The sequence below is a fragment of the Rattus norvegicus genome, chromosome 11, assembly GCF_036323735.1.
Source record: "Rattus norvegicus strain BN/NHsdMcwi chromosome 11, GRCr8, whole genome shotgun sequence".
In the NCBI taxonomy this organism is placed as follows: Eukaryota; Metazoa; Chordata; class Mammalia; order Rodentia; family Muridae; genus Rattus; species Rattus norvegicus.
In genome coordinates, this window is record NC_086029.1 from 97,425,647 (window position 1) to 97,440,879 (window position 15,233).

The 15,233-nt window shown below is 49.7% G+C and overlaps 1 protein-coding gene across 4 annotated transcripts; it reads right to left on the bottom strand.

Moving 5' to 3' along the window:
- Window positions 1-365: 365 nt before the first annotated feature.
- Ypel1 (yippee-like 1) lies at window positions 366-15,000 on the bottom strand. Of its 4 annotated transcripts, none has more exon segments than NM_001426989.1 (5): window positions 366-2,941; window positions 5,541-5,649; window positions 6,085-6,128; window positions 9,391-9,670; window positions 14,774-14,920. In NM_001426989.1, coding segments are annotated over 4 exon segments (357 nt in total). In that variant the 5' UTR covers window positions 9,508-9,670; window positions 14,774-14,920; the 3' UTR covers window positions 366-2,854.
- Between the last annotated feature and the right edge of the window lie 233 nt (window positions 15,001-15,233).

Here is a 15,233-nt window from a genome sequence, read left to right on the forward strand (position 1 = left end):
CAAGTGGATACCTCACAATTATGACAGGTCACAATGTGGGGCCAGATACAGTGGAGGCAGGAGGATCGTCAAGGCCATAAGTAAAGCAAGATCCTGTCCTCTAAAATAAAACAAGAAACAAGAGAGGCAGGTTATGAGACAGAGCAGCAGCAGAGGGCTCTGCATAGACAGAGTCTGCAGGTGCACTCTTCTCAGGCCATGCTTAAAAGCTGCCTACAAGGTGGTGGCAGAGAAGCACCAGGACCCCAGAAGCCCTGGGCTCCACAGGCTCTGAAATCCTGACACATCCTTTGCTCCTAGTGGATGCTGGAGGAACGTGGTTCGTCCTCCATAGCTCAGCTGATGGCAAGCCAACTACAGAAACCTTGCCGTTTGACAACAGGCTTTATTTTTATACCTCACACAGACATGGCACCAAGGGCTGACAGCTTTGGCTAGGAGACAGGGAGGCCAAGGGCTCTGTATGCTTGAGCTTGGCTCCCGCTGCTCATGGTGAACTCCTGCTGTTTCCATATCACCGTGCAGTCGACCTTGCTTAGCAGCCTACAACTGTCCCAAGGGGCACAGAGGACAGCCTACCAGGGCTCGCATGTCCATGGGTTACTTGTCTACAGCTTAAATAGTAGTTTTTTAGACAGTAAAGACACATGGATTTTGAAAACCGCCTGATGAGGTCATCAGAAAATAAAGGATTTTTCTGAGGAAAAAAAATCTGATCTTTTCAAATACCTGACAGATGCCATCAAGAATAAGCGTTAAGGTATAAAAATACTATATATATATATATATGTATATGTATATATATATATATATATATGTATATATATATATATACACACACACACTAACAAGACAGCAACAAAATACACCACATTCTAAAGCAAAGTGGCCTTTATGACCTGGTATCACCTTCCGTTCTGACGATAACATTTTTAGAATAGTCCCAGAGCGACACTGTTTAGAAATGGGAGGGGAGCTGGGCAAGCACACCTGGTTGTGGTCTTGCAACTCTTAACCTGAAGCCAGCTCACGGTCAGTTCTTTTGGTTTAAAAAAGTTTATATTTCACAGAAGGCCAACACAAAATCCAAAAAAACTTGATAAACCTTTTTGTGTCTGTCACTCCCAATACAGGTAAGTCATAAAGAGTACAGCAAAAAGGCTCTGGTCAGTGTTCTCACAAAAGACAATACAAAGTGCTCAGATGAAGGGAGGGCAGGTAGCATGCCCAGGACATAAAAAGTCTGTAAATATAATCTTAGTATATACAAAACCTGGTGAGAAGAATTCTCCAAGATTCTTCGGCCTAAGTGAAGCACAGATAGGATTATACTCAGGTTACCCTTGCCTTTCTTCCCACCGTTGACATCAGGTCTCCCACGCCTCGGCCACCAAGTCCCCACTTTCAGAAGGATTAGAAACTAGCCCGGCTGGCATGTCCACTCTGAGCTGACTGTTGACTAGTGTTCATTCCTAGATATGGATGGCATGGAGCCTGGCCAGGGTCACATCGCTGCCTTGCTGATACTCAGCACTTACCTTACTAGGTGGAGTGACTTTACTATGGGTCAGCCTTAGTCTGGAGGAAAACAAATTGTTGGGAAGAAAGCAGCTTGGGCTAGGGCCGGGCCTAGAGGCCCACAGACCGTGCCAGCGTCATCTAATTCCCCGGGTATCTCTTGTATCACCTAGCTTCGAATCTTGGGCAAAGAAATGGTACCAAAATGTAGGCTTTGAAGCGAGCTGGAGTAGACTGCCTGCCTCTGCTGGCCAGATGATCTGGGCTGAGAGGGTTTGGGGCTGGAGCCCAAAGGACCTCAGGCAGCTCTAGAGCAGCTGGTGCTAAGCGCTTTCCTTTCATGCTGCCTTCATGGCTCAAGGGCTCTCAGCCTGCATAGGCCTTCTTCCTGCCTTTCTGCTCTCCCTGGGTAGGGTATAAAACAATAAAACTATCTGGGAATGGCTCTGCCCTCCATCCTCTCTGCAAATTGGCCACTCCTTAGGGATGCATGGGGGAAGATGGGTTGTGACGGAAAATCTGAGAGCCCAGGCTTAAGGGATGGCCAGGTTCTCCCTGTCAGGCTGTGAGGTGATTCCAGGCAGGAAAGGTAGCTCCCATACTAAGCTAACTCTTCCTTCATCATGGAAAACTCTCAGGTTGTACAGTTTTCCCTACTGGCTCTGGCCTCTGTATGCATAACTATTTCAAGTACATCCAGGGTAGAAAGTGAATCCTAGCCTGCTGCTCTGTCGCAGGGACCAGCCCTGCACGAGCCTCTGTGCTGCCGCAGCTCTGTGGCAAACTCCAGGAGGCCTGGAACAGAGTGTTCAGCCACTGGTCAAGTCACTTGCCTTCTACATCAGGAAGCTCCCTATTCCCTAAGATGCACACCGGATGCTTACTTTTTTAGCTTCTCTACCGTCTTACCAGCGGCTGGTTTCAGTTTTTTAAGAGACATGCTTCGCATGTAAATTTGCTGACTACTTCTGGCCACTGTGTCTTTGCTCGGGAGAGACCCTGCTTCTGTGCTTTTAGGGACTTGGGTTTGGTAAAAAACAGCCAGAAGATGTTGCAGGCGGAGGGTAAGAAAGTACTCACTAGGCAGGGGAGTCACCAGCTGGTCAATTCTTCCTCTAGAACTTAAGTTAGAAAAAGAATGCAAACTTCCAGGAGTACATCAAGGGGATTCAGATGGGGCACCTTACCAAGTGGACAGCCTAGAGAGCCCCCTTCAAGTGTTGAGACTGGGCTAGCCTGTGAGGGTAAGTTCAAGGAGCACTGTCACCAAGAAGTCAGATCTTCTTTCCACTCAGCTTCCTAAAGTAGTATTCAGACCGGAGCAGACCGCTTCACGTTACCAGCCGTTATCTTTGATCATGTGGGCAAGTTCAATAATAAATTTTCCTTCCTTGTATTTCTGACTGCTCTCAAAGGCATGTTCCTTGAGGGGAAAGTAGAGAGAAGGTTTAGGATGCATGTTCACTTTCCTGCCATACTATACACACTTTTGGTAAACAGCGGCGTTAGCTCTAGGCCCAGGACCCACGGGGCAGTGCAGGATGGCTGAGTGGTTCATTACCCTTATGAGCAATGCTAACTCAGTTCTGTTTCTGGGGCTGGGGCTGTGGCTCCGTGTGCTGACTGGTGCACCTGTGGGCTCTTCTCCTCAGCACCACACACTGCTCAGCATAGTAGTGGGGACGGCAGTGCCCAGGTGAGCCTGTGTTTGCAGACCAGAGTTTAAGATGGGCATTTGACTGCCCTACACCCAATGTTTTATTATTGTTATGGAGGGGCAGACACATGCACAGCCTTCTGGAATCTTCTTTCATTGTGGGTCTGCAGATGGGATGCAGGTCATCACACATCTGCACAAGGCTTCCACCTGCTAAGCCATCCTGCCGGCTATTTTATTTCATTTTTTTTAAAGATTTATTTATTTATTATAGATGAGTACACTGTAACTGTCTCCAGACACACCAGAAGAGGGCATCAGATCCCATTACAGATGGTTGTGAGCCACCATGTGGTTGCTGGGAATTGAACTCATGACCTCTGGAAGAGCAGTCAGTGCTCTTAACCGCTGAGCCATCTCTCCAGCCCCCATTTTATTTCATTTTTAATTTATTTTTATGTGCATAGGCGTATCTTTGTATATCTCCTTTGCATATATCTGTGCATCATGTATGTGCAGTTCTCACAGAAGCCAGAAGACAATGGAACGGTGTGAGCTGCCTACCTGATGTGGGTGCTGGGATCTCTGGAAGAGCAGCTAGTATTCTTAACTGCTGGGGAATCTCTCCAGTCCCCTTTATTCTGAGACACAATTTATCACCGAACCTAGGGTTTGTGCTCAGCTAAACTCATTCTGGCCCTCCTCACCACTAGGGTTATGAACGTACACTGCCACACTCCGCTGTCACGTGTGTGGCAGTGGTCTGCACTCATCCTCATGCTTGCATAGCAAGCACTTTACTGAGTCATCTTGTCATCTTCCCAGTCCACAGCAGACCACTTATGGGGGTATAGCCGTGGAGGCTCCCTTAGCATGTTATAGCATGAAGCCTGTGGAGATGTATCCCACACACACACTTGTCAGGGGTGAGGCCTGGCTGTCAGATACAGGCAGTCCCAGCAGCAGTGGTGGGCAGCATGCTGCCGTGACTACAGGGAGGACAAAGAGGAACAAAAGGATCGGGCAGGTGAAGGGCTGGGCCCCCAGGCCTTATGCTGTGGGGGTTTGTTTGTCCTTTGCAGTTCGTGAGGAGTTTGGAAGAGCATATGGTCAGGAGTTCAAGGAAACAAGAGCAGGCTACCCTGACCCATGAGAATCCAGAGCTCAGAAGAAGACTGAGAATCTGGTCCAGGAGGTAAAGTACCATCCACACAAGCCAAGGAGTAGAGCTTGGTTTCCTAAAACCCATGTAGCAGCAGGCCAGATGCCACAGCTGCCTGGAGTCAGAGTTTGGGAAGCAGACAGGAGATCCCTGAATCAAGATGGCGAACTTAAAAACTACCAGAACCAGTGAGCTACCTTAGTAAATTAAGCAGATATTGAGGAAACACCTGACAGCAGCCGGGTTCCAGGTGTGCACATCACAAACACATGCAAAAAGAAAAAAGAAAGGCACAAAGCAGGCCTTTGGGTGTCACTCAGGGTCACTACTGCAAGGTAGCCAGGTGGCTTCTGTCAGGAGCTACGCTGAGGCAGAGGTACAAAGGCCTCAGAACCACAGCAGGCCGGGTGCTCTCAGGACACACAGGGGGGCGGCAGACTGTCTAGTCTTTGCAGGAGAGGGGTCCTCAAACTCCAGGACTGGAAAGAAGGCAGAGCCAACAGTGACAAGCATTGTCTTTGAGATGTCAATTAGTTATGGAGGGAAGCTGGAGGAGCTGGAGGAGAGCAGGTGAAGGTCTGAGAACAGAACTTTGGAAGAACCCGGGGACTGCCCTAACTCTCGTGTCTGAAGAGTGTCATTGGTGGATAACATGTGCTCCGTCCTGTGCTGTCCCTGTCTTTGTTCTGAGACAGGGTCTTTACCCCAGGAACTTCTGAGCTCATATGCCTCCCCCTCCCGAGTGCCTGCCCCACTTTAAAATAAAAAGATTTATTGATTATTTATAAGTACAGTGTCGCTGTCTTCAGACACACCAGAAGGGGGCATCAGATCTCATTATATATGGCTGTGAGCCACCATGTGGTTGCTGGGATTTGAACTCAGGGCTCTGGAAGAATAGTCAGTGCTCCACTTTGTTTTTTGAATTGTGTTTAGACCATCTGTGTTCTGTGGTGCTCTCAATGGAAAACTGGCAAGAACTGGTTCTTTCTTCCTCCCAGGTGGATCCAGGGATCAGGTTTGGTGGCAGGTGCTTTTATCCACTGAACCTCGTGGCTTTCTCCACAACCTGTTTTATGCCGTTCTGGGAACAGAACTCTGGGCTTTTTATGTACTAGAAAAGCTCTCCCCTCTGAGCCACGTCCCCTGGGAGCCTGCAGTGTTTGTTGATGGCCACCGTCCCTCCCAAGTCCAGGTACTTACATATTTCCACCCGAGTGTGGTCTTGCAGTTCTCACAGTAGATGTCGGCCACTGCATGCAGCCCAGTTAGAAGGACTCTCTCCTCAGCGGGGCCGCAGCCCACATTCACCCTGTCAAGACACAGGGTGGCTGTGCTGGAGGTCTCCCTGCCCAGTGCCCCTTCCCCTCCCCTACACATCATTAAGTACACCAGAACAAACTTGCCCAGATCACAGGCTTTATGGCTCGCCTACCCCTACTTTAACAAGAAGGAATTGGGTTTCTTTTTTTTTTTTCCTTTTTCTTTATGGTGGTTGGGATCAAATCTAGGGCCTCAACATGCACTCTACTACAGAGCCAGCCCACCAAGGGAATCCTAAAGTGTCAGGGTTGGAGGCTAAACTCTCAGACACAACGACTGCATCAGAAACACAGATTGCAGGAGGGTAGATTCTGCCCAGTTGATCATGGTGCTGACTGGTACGGCTCAGATAAACATTTTGGCCCTTAATAACTGAGCAGGCAGAGAGACAGAGCCAGGCACACTAGTGACAGCACGTACTCACACAGAGTTGAAGAGGTAGGCTCGCCCCTGGCTTCCCTGAAAGGACTGCAAAGAAAGGGAGGAGGAAGTGTTAGCAGGGGCTCGGGAAGACACCTGGCAGCGTGGCTTTCTGGGACATTGGAGGGGCCAGGTGCAGTCACTTCACTTCGGCTACCAATCACCCCCACAAGTGCAATTCCTGAGGCTGTGTGGATTGTGCATCTGCTGGGACAGGTTATAAAAGCACAGTGCCAAGTGACAATTCTGCATCTAGACTTCATCACTGCCATTGTGCAGTTGGTTGTGTGCACCACGAGTTCACAGCAAACCAGAGCTGGCCTGGGCACCCCTTTAGCCCCAGTTAGTCAAAGAGGCGGAAGTAGGGAAGATGCTGGTGCTTGGAGAACAGTTAAAAGAGAAAACCTGGTGAATCAGCTTTACACGGAGGGCTCTGTAGGCTTAGGTAGCTCCTCAGGCTCTTCTCATCTCTCAGGAGAGGGTATCAGACCCTATGGAACCAGAGTTAAGGAAGCTGCCCGCCATCACGTGGGTGCCAGGACCCAGTGCAGGCCCTCTGCAGAGTAGTGAGCACTGGGAACTGCTGGGCTGACTATGACACCTTCTAACCTGATTCTGACAGCCCACAATCTTCCAGTACTAGACAAGGAGACATTTCTGCACTTTTTCACTGACATTAAACCAAAATGAAAATCCCAGCCTGAGCTGAACATACACATCTGTAATTCCAGAACCTTGGAGGTCCAGTGGATTGACCACCGTAAGTTCAAGGCTAGCCTGGCCCATGCTGTGAGTCCCAGGCAAGTCAGGGTCACCCTAGCTAGACCCTGTCTCAGAAAAGTTGAAAGCAGTCACAGCCTGTGCCTGCCAGGGTGTCCTGTACCTGTGGCTCAGCCACGTGGGAGGCTGAGCATGGGGGAACTGAGGTCCGGCCCAGTGCAGATCGTCTACAAACGGGGAAGGGGCTGGAGAGATGGCTCAGCAGTCATGGACACGTGTTGCTCTTACTGAGGACTCATGTTCAGTTCCCAGCACCTACTTGGTGGCTCACAACTATCTAGCTGGGGTGGTGTTTGACACTCTCTTTTACCTTCATGGGCACCAGGTATGCAAAGACATACATGTAGACAGAACATGCAAAAATAAACCTTAAAACTTAAAAAATGGCCAGACATGCACGCCTTTAATCCCAGGCTTCAGCCGGCAGAGGCACTTGGATCTCTGTAAGTTTCAGGCCATCTAGGGCTACAGAGTGCGAACCTGTCAAATATATTTAAAGGGTGGGCTTGGAGGGTTGGCTCAGCAGCTCAGAGCACTCGCTGCTCTCGTGGAGAGCCTGATCATGACTCCCCGCACCCACACGGTTCACCACCTCTGTAACTTCAGTCTTGTAGGGACTCAATGCCCTTTCTGACCTCAGCTGGCACTCATCACATACCCTTTAAAAGTGAAAGTCATGACTGCGTGCACCTGTGACCTCAGTGCTGGGCGGCCAGGCAATGGATCCCTGGGGTTTGCTGGTCCAGCTGGTTCTGCCAGCTCCAGGTCCGGTGAGAGGTCTAATCTCAGGAAATAAGGTGGCTCGTGATGCTGGGCACTACACAAGTGCTCTGCCACTGATACATTTCGATTTTAAAGTTTAATTTTTAGCTGAGCATAGTGATGAGTGTCTTTAATCCCATTCAGGAGGCAAAGGCAGGGAGGCTCATTGAATTTGAGGCCAGCCTGATCTACTAAGAGTGAGTGTTCAGGATGAGAGCTATGCAGGATGAGAGAATTCCGTCTAAATAAATAAGTAAATAAATACTAGAATACAGGTTTCAGCTTTAAAAGGAATATCCCCTAAAGTGATTTTATAGGATTTTATGTTCAGTTTTTTTCTTAAATGAGTATGGTGTTCTGCCTCAATGTATGACTCTGTCAGGTCTTCTGGAATTGCAGTTACAAACAGCTGTGAGCTGCCATGTGGGTGCTGGGAATTGAACCCAGGTCCTCTGGAAGAGCAGTCAGTGCTCTAACAGTTGAGCCATCTCTGCAGCCCCTTTATGTTCAGTTTTCAGTTTTCCTGACACTGCGGTCTAGACCCTGCACACCCTTCAGCATTGAATTCTTCCTTTGCTTGTACACTGTGCAAGCGCTTAGGTTTTCCACAGGAGCAGCTGGGAAGAGATGACTCGGGAGGCCTAGCTACTCTGTTGTAGCATGAGTCATCTGAGGTGACAGGAACTGTGAGCATCCCCATGAGTTAACGTCCCAGATGCAGGATATACTGGTGCAACATTTAATCCCAGGACTCTTGAGACAGAGGCAGGTAATCTCTGAGTTCAAGGCCAGAAATGGCTGCATATTGAGATCATGTTTTGGTTTTTTTAAAGGAAAGGGCTGCCTCAGATCAGAGCACTCCTTGCTATGTGACAAATAAGGACTAGAGACTGGCGAGCTCCATAGAGGTGGCTGGAATCTACTTTCAACGTGTGTGAACCTCAGCCTCACTGTACCCTAAGCAGGAGGCCCACTCAGGAGAGGAGAGCTGCCATGGCTGTTGCTGAACGTTCTCCAAGGCCCACAGGCTGAAGGCTGGGTCCCGGTAGTGCTGAGGGAGCCTGAGGCGGCAGAGACCCGTGGAAGGAAATTCAGTCACTAAGCAAACCTCCAAGGCTACGGGGACTCTGGTCTCTTCCTTTTTGCTTTCTGCTCTCTGCCACACTTTCCTATCATGGAGGGAGGGACACCTGGCCACTCGTGGAAATCTCTGGAACCATAAGACAAACCTTTTTCTTTATTGAGCTCCTTGTACCTTGTTACAGGGACACAAAGCTGAAAGCCACCTTCATCACCCACCCCCAGCTCTAGAGCAAGTTCGATATCTCTCGGCAGTCTATGTACTCTTAAGAATTATTTGTGGCATCTTCCGTCTTGCCATGGTTCAAATCACTCACTTCCTGGCGCACATCTGCTCTTCATGCAAGCTTTAAAAGAGCTGACATAAAAACCATTTCTCAGATTTCTTGTGTGCCCTACCCCTGATGCACGATGTGCTCGGCAAGCTACAAAATCAAATGGCGGCACATGGTGCCCGACTGACTACTGGCTTAGGTGACAGATCCTGGCAAACTGCAGTTGTCTCTAAGCTGGCAAAGCCCTGTGGTGCTGCTGGCCACTGCCTTACACTTTGTTTTTGAGGGAGGGGACGTATCACTATGTATCAGGCAAGCCTAGAATTCAGAGATCCTCTTGCCTCTGCCTCCCTGGTGGGGCTGCAGGGGTACGCAAGCCTTCTTTTTATCAGTTTTGAATCCAGATCACTTGCCTTGGAGATGAGCTCATCGTGATTGGCCAGATGGGCTCTGCAGTGGATGCAGCTGTAAGTTCTGTGACAGTGTGGCAGATAAGCTTGGAAAGTTTTGGACTTGGTCATTTTTACCATGTCTGCTGGGCACTTGTCACTCGGTTCTGGGCCAGCTCTGGAGGAGCTAGGGCTCTGCCGGACTCTCCGATAAAAACACCGAAAAGCATGCGCAAGAGCCGTTGCTGGTCAGGAGGGCGTGTGGTGCGGTCCACACACTGGGACAAGAGAAAGCCAGTGCAACCTGCAAGCAAATCAGACAGACTCTGCTTTACACGGCGGCATCAGGCACTCGAGGAGGCCTGCCTAGGGTGCAGACATTCTGAAAAGGAGCAGGCCTAAAAGCGAAAGACCTGATAGATCTAATCCTTTCTATTTTGCAAGGCCTCATGCGTAGGAAGCAGGCAGAAGCTGGTCATAGAGGCTCTGTGGTTTTTTGTTTGTTTGTTTGTTTTTTTCAGACAGGGTCTCACTCTGTTATCCAGGCTGGCCTTAATCCTCCTTCTTCAGTCTCCTCTGAGATCTAAGTCTTTACGAGAATATCAAAAGAATGCTAGCATTGTGATGGTTTGTATAGGAGTGGCACTATTAGAAGGTGTGACCCTGTTGGAGTAGGTGTGTCACTGTGGGGTGGGCTTTAAGACCTGCATCCTAGCTGCCTGGAAGTGAATCTTCTCCTAGCAGCCTTCAGGTGAAGATGTAGAACTCCTCCTGCACCATGCCTGCCTGGATGCTGCCATGTTCTCACCTTGATGATAATGGACTGAACCTCTGAACCTGTAAGCCAGCCCTAGTTAAATGTTGTCCTTGTAAGAGTTCCCTTGGTCATGGTGTCTGTTCACAGCAGTAAAGCCCTAAGATAGACAGACAGACAGACAGACATGCACACACAAACATACACACAATCTAAAAGATAATCCTTTTTTTTTTTTAAAAGATCAAAGTAAATGGGGCTGGAAAGATGACTCAGTAGTTAGTGGCTGACTGTTCGTCCAGAGGGCCTGAGTTCAACACACTGGCCTTTCTCTTGTCTCAGCCATCCACGTGCCTGGGACTTCTGGGGGACTCTCACCTATATAGACACAAGGTGTTCTTGACTGATTAGCTTGGGTCCAGGTTATATATTAAACGTTTCAAGCAGAGGGCTGGAGAGAGAGTACAGTGACTAAGAAGACTTGCTGCTCCTGAAGAGGACCAGGGTTTAGTTTCCAGGACCCACATCCGGCAGGGCATAAGTCCAGTTCCGGGAGATCTGAGGCCCTCTTCTGGCCTCTGTGGATACTGCACACAAATGGTGCTCATAAAGACACACAAACACACACACACACACACACACACACACACACTCGAAAAATTAAAAATATTTTCCAAGGAAGCAGGCAACTTTAAGAGGCTGCAAACTCTTGAGTGGCTAAATCACCCTGAGAAGTAAGGAACTCAGTACAGTGCATGCTGTGCACATGGACCCACAGTAAGCCATAGGCACTATGAAGCTCTGCGACCTCAGCCAAGAGCCTGGCCTCCCCGGTCCCAACTGCACACTCAACCTTATTCAGAGACTGTGATGGTAGGGTTTCATTGTCAGCTTGTTTTAAATTAGGATATCTGGAATTCTCATTTGAACTGTCGTCCAGAGCAGACAGACCTCTGTCCACATCTGTGAGAGACTGTCTGACTATGAAGTGGGAGGCCCAGCTCACTGTGGGCAGCACTGTCCCTAGGCAGGTAGGTCTGAGCTAGTGGAGAACTGGAGAGACGCCTCCGTGGCTGAGGTCACTTGGCTGTCAACTCCCAGCACCCATATGCAGCTCACAACTCTAACCTCCAGATCCAGAGAATCTGACACCCTCTTCTGGCTTCCACACATGTGTGCCGGCAAAATTCCCATAGACACAAATCAGAAATAAATAAACAAAAGGTAGCTGAGCCTAAGCCAGGGGGTGAGAAAGCCAGGAAGCAACCTTCCTCAGTAGCTCCTGCCTCCAGGTTCGTGCCTTAACTTCTCTCAATCATGGAGTATGATCTGACAGCGTAAGATGAGATCCACCTACTCCTCCCCAAGCTGTTTCTGGTCACAGGGTTTATTTATCACAGCACAGAAAGCAAATTACAACAGAGACCTTCACTATGTGGCCGTGCTCTCCGGGCATCCTTACCTGGAGGCCGTGCAGGGTTAATGGCCGGAAGGGGAGACATCCACACTGAGCCCACTACTGTGTGCCACTTCCAGTCTGTGGGGGACTCATTTGCCCATCCCCAAAGCTCCCTTTCCTAACCCCAAGCACGCCCATGCCACACACGCAGTGCAGAGACCGCAGCTACTCCGACTAAATGAACAACTCTGCCTGCCCTTCTCTGACGGCCATGTGGCCTCCATCAATCCTGATCTAACAGTCTGCCTATGTATCACAATCCCCAAGCAGCTCCTACCCGGCCTGGGCTGCTCTCTGGATTCCCCCGGCCAGGGCAGTGCCTCATGGAGACTCCAGGTCACCTCAGAGCTCTCACTTATGGCCCAGCTGTGACAGCAGCCATCCCGGAAGGCCTGGTGCTCTGTGAGTCAGCAGAACTAGGCCTTCCACTAGAAGCCATGCAATTGGAAAACAACTGCAAAGTCTAAGGAGCAATTAGGAACCACTGTACAGTCCTGGGGAAGCAAGCGCTAGCCAGATGAACCAAGCCTACAGGAAACACACCAGAATCCCTTGAGCGTGGAGGGCATCCATCTCCACAGCAGACAGACAATGGTGTTTGCTTTTTTCCTTCCCCCTAGCAAACCAATATACTGTGTTCCGGAAGTCTTCACCTAAAATAAACACATATTTTAAGAGTCTGTGGACCAGGCTCATGTCCATGTGGTGCGATTTTCACACTGACGACAAGATACTGAGGAACACAATGAAGCTAAGGGGCTCTGGACGCCGGAGGGTACGAAGCATGGTGCTGGGGTTCCCCTCTAGCCAGCCACACCTCCCTTCGTCTGTCAGGGGCTCACTGTGGAGCTGCGGCTACCCTGGAACTTCATATGTACATAGGGCTCTGCTTGCCCTGCCTCCCAACTGCTGGGACTAAGGCTCCATGCCCTTCGCAGCACCAGCCTTCTCCAGACAGCTCTAACTGCTCTAGTACCACCACTAACAAGCAGGTGAGCTTGGGCCGCTCTGTAATTTTATTTGCTATTTGGAAGACTGACTGAGCCTAAGAATTTGGAGCCAGCATGGGTAACAGTGAAGCCTCCTGCAGATTAGGAAAGTTTTGTCTAGAACACTTCTGGCTGTATGTCTCTGCACTGGAGTTTACACTTGTCTTTTTACTCCATGTATGCCTGTTAACGATGTGTGGGACCCAGGCCCTCAATTCTAATAGGAGGATCTCTCCTGGAGACAAAACTGATCTCATTCCTATTCCATATCGAACTGGCTTCTCCAGCACCCTTAGCTCTCTGCCTACTCAGGCCCTTTTACCTGTCCCCAAATCCTTAGCTAAAATCTCTGTCCCACTGGCCCAGCATGTGTAAGATTGGGCTTCGCGTGCTACAAATGGTCTGCTTCTTTATATTTGAAACTTCTGGTACCCTGTCAGCCTCCATCAAGAAAGATACATAAGACCACCTAGCCTTGTGCCTCCATCCCCGCCTCTACACAGGCACTTGTGGGACTGAAGACAGACCTCAGAGCATCTGCTGCTGACACAGAGTGCCAAAGTAACAATGTTGGTTAATAACAATGCAAAGAGAGCCTGGGACGTAAGGACAGATCCTCCTCAGTTACTTAGTCTGACCAAGTGTACCATAATAGAAGGGTGGGCTGAGCTGGGAACTTCTCATCTGTGTGTGTAACGGGGATGGAACCACGGGCCTCACACATGCTCTACCATCTAGCCACAACCCCAGCTCTTCGGCAACATTATGTTAACCTAAAGTTATTCTAAAATTACGTTTATTTATAAAATTGGAGCTGTGGAAGAGCACTCGCCTACAATGCATGAGTCCCTGACCACGATTCAGATTGGTCACTGGCATGATTCAACTACAGTTATCTACTTACGAATTTATTTTTAGTGTTTCATATGGGCCAGCCCCTGGGCTGCTACATATCTGTGGTAAGGCAAGAATTTACTCTAATCCCTAAGAAGACACGCTAACCACATAGTGCCCTAGCGAGGAACACAAAGGCCTAGAGATCTCGGTAGCAACAATCTTCAAATACACCACCACTGTCTTTTATGGGCCCACAAACTATGGCTAGAGAGAGGGGTTGACATTTTGGAGCACTGGCTGCTCTTGTGGAGGGCCCTGGTAGGATTCCCAGCATCCACGTGGTGGTTCATAACCACCATAACTTCAGCTCTAGGTTATCTGATACCCTTTTCTGGCTTCTGTAGGTACCAGGTACACACACGGTGACTGTAACTACACGCAGGCAAAACATTCATACACATACATAAGTATATGTGCGTACGTTTATTTATTTATATCCCACTCTATACTTGTACACTGGCACCCACTGAACCAGCTCCTATGGGAGAGGGATGCGGCTTTTGCAAACATTTGCAGAGGTAAAGGCCATGGGTGATGAGTGGGGGCGGCTTAGTCTGAAGGGCCTGGAAAGGTTCCCCAGAGGAGGTAAGCCTGTAACTTCAGTGTAGAGAGCAAGGAGGCAGTGTGTTCAATTCTTAGACACATCAGTTACGGTGAATACATTTTGGATAATTAGAAAGCAACTGGATTAGAAGGATTCTGGGATGAAAAATGGTATTTCCAACGTTTATTATCTATTCAAAACAGAATTCTACTGGCTTTCTATCCTGGGGCTCAGCACACGATGTGGACGTCGACGATGACCATTTGTGCAGGTACTGAGTACAGAATATCCTATTTAGTTGCCACTATTCGTAATTTGCATTAATAAAGCCTAGAGCCACAAGTGGTAAACAATGAGAACAATTCCTTTTAGTTATTATTGTACAAGCAACTTGAAAATGCCACCCCTTAATAGTATTTTATTGGAGGTATCTTCTGTATTTATTTCTTTTCCCATTTTTTTTAAGGTAGGGAAAAAACAATAGGGAGGAGAAGGGGGGGTTAAAAAAACTTCAAAAAAAAAAAAAGAAGAAAGGAAGAAAGAAAAGAAAGGAAGGAAGGAAGGACGGACGGAAGGAAGGAAGATTTTTGCGTTGTCTTCCAATGAACCAAATACCTACACTTCGGAAAATCAGAACAAAAAGTCAAGGCGTCCTCCGCACTCCCGCCCCGCCCGCCTGCGCCCAACAGGTGCTTCCCCGCCTCCCGGAGCCGCAGCTCCTCAGGTCTCTGCAGAGCGAGCACCCGGGACCCACCCGTACTCACGGCCGCTCGGCGGTCCGCGGCAGGGTCCGCTGCGCCCATCCGGCCCAGGCTCGGTCAGCGCGGGCTCAGTTTTCAAGCGGTCCTAGTAGGACCGGGGACGCGCTCCGGCCGTTGGCGCCCTGTCCCGGCGCGAGGCATCCTCCTGCCGCCGCCTCGCGGGCCGCCTACCCTTTGTTTTGGAGCCGTAGCCCGGCCCAGCCGCCATAAACGGCCTCGGAACGCGGCGCTGGCCAATCAGTGTCCGCGCCACGCCCTCGCGTTCCCGCCGCTCCGCCCCTCCCCGCTCTCCGCCCCTCGCCCTGCCCCATGCTTCCACGCGCGCCCTGCTGCGCTTCGGGTTCTAGGCTGGAGCTTGTCCTGGTGGAACCCACCAGGGGCCGTATGGACCGGGCCTGGAGAGGAACCCAGGCGACCCGGCAGGTGGCTGGTCCGGTGGGGAGGTCCTGGGAAGGACAGGGGG

Excerpts from the sequence above, each read along its gene's own strand:
- Ypel1 (XM_008768928.4), bottom strand. The coding sequence starts at position 9,507 with ATGGTAAAAATGACCAAGTCCAAAACTTTCCAAGCTTATCTGCCACAC. Across the intron at positions 6,129-9,390 it reads ACGATGAGCTCATCTCCAAG|TCCTTTCAGGGAAGCCAGGG; the intron begins GCAAGTGATCTG and ends CTTTCTTTGCAG. Across the intron at positions 2,942-5,540 it reads CCACACTCGGGTGGAAATAT|GAACATGCCTTTGAGAGCAG; the intron begins GTAAGTACCTGG and ends TTTCCCCTCAAG.